Raw genomic sequence first — 7,125 nt, 5'->3', positions numbered from 1 at the left:
ATGGATTAACTAAATATGTATATATGTGTGTGTGTGCGTGTGTGTATAAAGAATTCATACATGCAGGGGATTTTTTTTTTGCTCCTATCTTTTGAACTACTATTTTAGAAACTTTTTTTCTGTGCAATGGTGCACTAAGACACTTTATAATAATGCATTTCATAGATATAATACTTGCACTAAATTTGCCTAAGCTACGTTGCTTTATATTGCTATGCTGCTAATATTTAGGTTCTAGTGTCTATATGTGTGTGTGTGTGTGTGTGTGTGTGTGTGTGTGTGTTTGTGTGTGTGTCAGACTGCATCTGAGTGGTTTTAACTGGACCTCAGTACTCAATTTCGTTCCAACCCATTTACCATGTTTTGGAATGACAATAAAGCTTTTTTAGAATTTTAGTTTTTATTAGTGGATATTTGGCAGTTTTTAAATATCGGCATCGGCCGATAATTTTTCCTGTTTGGCCGATGCGTTTGAGGTGCTGTCTAAATATTATGTCTAAATACGGATAGAAGTCTGTCTAATAATCAGATAGAACAGTTAAACAAAGGAATTAAAATGTATACAAAAAGTATCATAACTATTGCTTTTATATTATTAGTAACAGAAAGGCAAACATTATAATACTTACTTGTTTTCCGTCAGCATTCAGCAAATACGCATTTATATAATTTAAACAAATCTTTGATTGACTAATGAACATTTAATTTCACAAACCTTGCAAACTTATTCGGTTCCAGTTGTGAGATCTTGTGAAGTGTGCATTTGTATCCTGCAAATATTTATTTGTGAAAAATACTTTGTCATCTAAAGTATAAGTATGTTTATTTAACACATTTATTTTTTAATCCATTTTCAAATGATTTAAAATTTCTTAAATATTAATTAAAATAAATAAAACTATATCGGCTTTATATCGGCCATCGGCCACCCTGCTTTCCAAGATATCGGCATCGGCTGTCAAAAAAACAATATCGGTCGACCACTATTCAGAATGCATATTTGGAAGAGAAATATATTCATAGGAATATTTCAGCAGGTTGATAATAATTCATGTTAAAGCAGAGAATATGACTAATTGTTTTAAAAAAATCTCCACCCCTAAAACCTAGTATAATCTGCTTTCTCATAAGCGGTCTGGATGTAGGTGCGCTAAATGCTGACCGAGCCGTACTGAGTAGAACATGGAAGTAGTTGTGCAAGTAGTCCATTTCATCCTCAATAATATTTTCATATTTAAACTGTCGGATGTTTCAGAGATTTTTATTGTGGATGTGGAAAATTGTTCCCTGTCAGTATTTTTTTAAATATATTTATGAAATAAATAGCACATAAAATATGTCTCCTATATGTTTCAATTAACAATCTCATGTGCCCTTAAACCAGTTTAACTTAAAATTAAATCTCAAATATAAAAAAACTCTGATTTGGCTATGTAGCAAATAGAAATATAAACTATTTTTCTGCCTGTGGCTGGCTGTGATATTTCTTCTAAACGGCATGAGAGAAAATGTTTTGGCAGCCGTCTAGTTTGTGTTCATTTAATGCTTATGGATGTTTAACATATCTACAGTTTGTAAAACCTATACAACACACACAATCCAGCATGTACATACACATTACCTTGGCAGTGAGTGCTGTTGAGTCTCTTGTACCCCTGAGGGCATGTGGAGCCAAAGTCCTCTACTATAGTCTGGTGTTTCCCAGCATCTGAATGAGAGAAATTCAGACAAATTATTAATCATTTCTACTACTAAAGCATTTGTACTAGGCTAGCTGCTTTGATTGTTTGATTAAGCCAGAACATGAAACTATGAAACATCAAACCAATGAAGGGAATGTAAAACAAAGCTAAATATGAAAGTGGTGGAAGACGTTGAGAAAACTGATGAAGGAAGTGTCTGTGAGGGGATTTAAGTCAGAGAGAAACTGGTAGCATGGTGTGTTGTGTGTGATGTGCTTCACTTCTGTGTGTGTGAGAAAGAGAGAAAAGGGCCGCAGTGGGAACATTTCTCTGAAGCTGATATTTTCTCTTCTGTATAAGAACATGTGAGAACAGAGACAGAGTGGCTTTCCAGAAAGGCTTTTGCCAAAGCCAACATTTTTTTAATCCTTTTTTCCAGCCTTCACTTTTGTTTCCTTTTACTGCAAAGGGTGTGTCATTGGAAAATACGATGAAGTTGGTGAGGCACGAAGACACTCGCAGACATTCACACACACTCGAACGAAAACACTAACACACATCCGCTCACACACAGAAGCGTTCACCAGGCCAGGATCACTGTCTGACTGAGCTCTGAGACATCAAATGGGTTACAGAGAGAAAATAGGAGTGGAAAAAAAGCATTTTTCTTCTAGCCCATATTGAAACTTAACTCCAAGGCTGCAATGACACATTCCACTCGTCAAGCTAAGACAGGGTGAATTTATAAGTAAAAACAGACTTGACCAGTGGGGCTGTGACATGAACTGTTACTTTTTAAGAATTAGTAATGAGAAGGAGTTGTTTTTGGCTTGACACACACTTTGATCTTGGACAGAAACAGTTAAAAGCAACTCCCTAAGAAAAGTTACATTATATAACAGAAATTATTTGAACTTACAAGGTAGTGATGGGCATTTGTAACATTTATTTTGGCCCCAGGAATTACCCACACTGCCACAGCAGTCTTCCTGATTGGTCAGACCAGGGAGAGGATTACTACTACACTACAAAAAGAGAGAGCACGAATTAGTGTATTTTATTTTTTATAATATATATATATATATATATATATATATATCATAGACAAAAACATTCATAGACAAATCAGATATTCTGTATCATCTCATCTACTTCTGTCACTCACAGCCTGTTTGGGTGTGGTTTCCTGGAAGCACCTCCCTTTGGGCTTATGTGTCTGTGGAGGGAGGCGGGTCACAGTCTTGGTACTGTGAGGCTTGTTCTCTGATTGGTCGAGAGGATGGATGACAACTGAAGTGTCTGGCGTGTGAACGACACGGACATTGACCTGCACTGGAAAGATGAATGAATAGAGACCCAAAAAGAAGGAAATACACAGTTATTTTTAAATAACTTTTTAATTATAATGAAGTGTATTTCAATAATTAATGTTTATTTCAAGTAGTTTCCAAGGCAATAATTCACTTCTTTTTTTTTTATAAAAAAGTTTTGATAAGTTTTCATTCAGTATTTTATTTTATTTCAGCTTTATTTCAATTAAAAATAGTATACAATAGTATATTAGTATACAATAACAACACTGTAAAGACACATTTATATTGACCTAGATGGCAAATGGTCACGTTTCGGATCACTTATTAGCCAGCTGTGCATATGCCTATACAGGCTAACCATTCCAGACTGAGCTACAGAAGCACAGAATGTAATAGAATGAGCTTTAGTCATTCTTTTGATAAGACTGATTGATATTTCTGCATGGAAATATTCTCACATTGGTTTTACATGTGTACGCATGTAAGCAAATGAGACCACAGTTCAGTCAAATTAAAAGTGAAAATGTCCTGTGCGCTAAATACCTTCAGAAGAGTGATGTCCAGCGCCTTGTAGAGTGAACACAGAGTGTGTCTGTGTCATCTGCTGCCGCCCACCTGTGCCACCAAGCTCTAACAGACTCTGGGACTCAGGCATCACCTGGAGAAAGTCATTTATTCTCAGTCAATTATCAATCTAAAACAACAGGATCTAACAAAACCCTCAAGAGCTATCAGACATAATTAGTATATTCTCTCTATCACAACTGGTTTTGAACCATCCGTTTGTCTGTTTGGAATCAAGATGACAACTAAAAAAAAAAACAACAACATTTGAATTTTTCCAAGGATGCATTTACAATTAAGTCTGTGGAACACACGGTGTGAAGGAGATGCTCACCTGCAGGGTGTAGATGGGCTGCTTGTTGCCACGAGAAGCTTGAGTCCGAAGTGGGAACTGGCAGAGGCGTCCGGTGAAGCCTGGTGGACAGAGACAGTGTGTGCGGGTACTGCATAATCCTCCATTCATACAGGTTAGAGGACACACCACTGCAAACACAGACAGATTACAGATTAGACATGACATATCGGGTTTGAGAATATTTAGATATTATAATTATTATTATATATCATGTCGTTTATATATTATTATTATTATTTCTTGTATAGTTTACATATTAACTATATAATGTTATAAACATACATAGAAGGATTCAATACATGACAGCCACATCATCCACTGTGATTTAAAGAGTGAAAATACTGAGAAAAAAAGTTACAAAAATAAGCACATACTAATTCTTTCTGAGGGCAGAGGCTTTTGCAGACTGCTTTTTATTATTTTTCACAAAAGCACAACACCTGGTTTAAACGTGGATTCAGCATACCTGTTAAGAGCTACTCTATACATTATTCAAGACTATATTTGGTGGCAGCTGAATGAAAGGTAGGAGATGACAAATAAAATGTTTTATTAAAAAAATTATAAAATCATAGTTGATGATTTAACATAAAAGACAATAATGACAGCAAGCAGGAAAAAACTCAGAGCAGAGTGTAATAGTTCCCGAAATTATGGATTTTATAGTTTTAAAATGTACAATTTGGAAAAAAGTTAAACCCTATATGCTAAAAAATGTTTTATTTATTTTGTAAAATAAAAATCTATGCTGTAGTGGAGTGTAGTACTAGATAGTGCTAGCAATGCTTTTAAATAGCAAGAAAATAAATGAGCAAAATCTAATCTCAACTAAAATACATGATAAAAACAAATATCCATTAAATATCTGTATTTAAATTCCTGTAACCACACATGCAGATTTAGACTTCTAGCCCATAATCAGCAAGAATTTATATTTAAACATATTTATTGTAACATCAAGTTCCTAGTTTTAGACTTACTATTTAATATGTTAATATTTAAACAAGTATTTTCATATTTAGCCCTTGCTAAATTAAGAATATGGAAGAAAATGATTTATAAACAATCATAAAAATAAACAATTTAAAAGCATTTTAAACAACAAGCATGAAGTCAGTGGACTGCAAAGATCTTGAGAGCAGATGTGCAAAACAATACAAAAAAAATCCAGATTCTTGAATCTAGACAAGCAAGGGACATTTTGAAGAGCACAAAGACATATGATCAGGCTGGCAGTAGCAAACTGTGGCTCACCTATAGCTTGATGAGGACAACACACGGAAACAATTACAGCTGGCCGGAGTCTGTCTGCGTGCGTATGACTACCACCCACACACCCTCAGACTGATTCAAGCTCCCACACCACCACCATTCTTACTTTACATAAAAATAGGATGGCTTTATAAGAATGCGCTTATGAGAGAAAGAGTGAAAGCTAGAGAGAGAAGGGGAACACTTGAAGCAAAACCAAGCCAGAAGATAAATATATATGACAGACACAAACAACCACGTTTCTAACAAAACCAAAAACAAACCGCCATATGAGTAGAAAAAAAAAAAGGGTTATTTCTTACTTTATTGCTTTCTTCCTACCTTTCTAATGGTCCAGTAATCATAGCAGACATACTGAATGTAAAGTGCCATTCTGTAAGCATGTGCATGTGAACCGTGAAGCTTTAAAGCCTGTGTGGGTGTGGATATATGGCTGTGAGTGATTTTCTGTGTGGAAGCTTGTGTTTTTGCCTATGATGTGCATATGTATTCATAACTGTGAGTAGATTTGTGCGTATGTGTGTGTGAATGCTTCAGTGTGTCTGTGCTTGCTGAGTTAATTGCAGTACTCAAGACAGACAGAGGTTTCGAAAATACAGCTTTAGACTTCACTACATCACTAACTCACACACATAGATGTGACTTTCCCCAGCAGCATTTAGTTCACAGGGAATGTGTTGCTTTTGTAGCATATCTTGCCCTCTCTTACACCCAAAATCTTAGTTTGTGTGATGGGTGTCTGAGGCGGGAATCGAACTCGGGCCCGCTAGGCAACCGAGCTGTCTCCTCTACCACTGTGCTATAGTGGATGACAGTCGACAGAGGGGTCCAAGGGCAGAAGAATAACAGAGAGACTTAGATAACTGAACAAAAGCTTTACTGGAGAAGTCCAAGTTCAAAAGTACAACAAAAAAGGGAGCCGTGCTTCCATAGAAAAATGCAAAAAATAAAAGACGAGCAAAAGGCAAAATCCAAAATCTCAATAAACTAGCTTAGGTGGTGAGGAAACACAGGCGTAGTAGGCTCAAGACTGAACACAGGTGAACAAATGGGGCACGCTTAAATAGGCCAACATTAATTGGGTAAAGACACACGGCTGGGTGCATTCAAGTCCTAATGAGTAGTGATGCTATCTATCAACAGAAGCTAGGGCCACCTAGTGGCTAGGAGTGTTATTGCATAGAACCAGTGTAAGCAAAATGATGGGGAGTGTTACTAATTAGTGCCAACTAGAGGTTGGGAGAGTCATTGCAATCAGGGAGAGTTCTTCCAAGCTGGGCCTTACAGTTTGATCTGCCAAATCTGCTTCGACTAGCTTTGTTTTGCTTATAAAATATTTACTTTAATCTCAGAAAGGCCAGAACACTGACAAAAGCTCTAGAAATCTAAAAAATATATTGTGTACTTATGATTTCGGAGGAATGTCAAATACTTTCTTACTCTTTGTCTGAGCTAAAGAGCCTGTTAATGGATTAAACAGACCCAGTGTGTGTGTGTGTGTGTGTGTGTGTGTGTGTGTGTGTGTGTGTGTGTGTGTGTGTGTGTAGAGGGGGACAGGAGTGAAGTATTTTTCCTTTACTTAAGTAAATCTAAAAAGTATCTGTACTTTATCAGAGCGTTTTCTTTGGAAAACTTTTACTTCACTACATTCCGAAGCACAATGTTGTACTTTTTACTGCTTTTCATAAATAAAAGTTGTTGTTTTTTTTACCTTTAATACTTAAGAACATTTCAAATGTAGCACTTTCTTGTACTCAAGTAATCTTTGAATTAGTACTAGAAGTACTAGATTTCTAATGTAATTAAGTATTAAATTATATTTAATAAGAAGCATAGTGCAGTAAAAAGTACAATATTATGCTCTGGAATGTTGTGAAGTAAAAGTTTTCTAAAGAAAAACACTGATAAAGTACAGACACTTGAAAAGTACTTTTACAGC

General features: G+C 35.8%; 1 protein-coding gene across 3 annotated transcripts in view; it reads right to left on the bottom strand.

Moving 5' to 3' along the window:
* LOC107665902 (latent-transforming growth factor beta-binding protein 3-like) overlaps positions 1 to 7,125 on the bottom strand; it is a 56,986-nt gene that overhangs the window by 31,815 nt on the left and 18,046 nt on the right. For all 3 annotated transcript variants that reach the window (XM_016456967.1, XM_016456965.1, XM_016456966.1), the window contains exons 2-6: positions 3,894 to 4,042; positions 3,539 to 3,653; positions 2,848 to 3,014; positions 2,602 to 2,707; positions 1,622 to 1,708 (exon numbers count right to left, since the gene is read on the bottom strand). In XM_016456967.1, coding sequence (XP_016312453.1) covers positions 1,622 to 1,708; positions 2,602 to 2,707; positions 2,848 to 3,014; positions 3,539 to 3,653; positions 3,894 to 4,042 — 624 coding nt within the window. The remainder of the gene's footprint in view (positions 1 to 1,621; positions 1,709 to 2,601; positions 2,708 to 2,847; positions 3,015 to 3,538; positions 3,654 to 3,893; positions 4,043 to 7,125) is intronic.

The sequence above is a fragment of the Sinocyclocheilus anshuiensis genome, unplaced genomic scaffold, assembly GCF_001515605.1.
Source record: "Sinocyclocheilus anshuiensis isolate Anshui unplaced genomic scaffold, SAMN03320099.WGS_v1.1 scaffold1112, whole genome shotgun sequence".
Taxonomy (NCBI): Eukaryota; Metazoa; Chordata; class Actinopteri; order Cypriniformes; family Cyprinidae; genus Sinocyclocheilus; species Sinocyclocheilus anshuiensis.
This window is presented reverse-complemented; position numbering and strand designations above follow the sequence as displayed.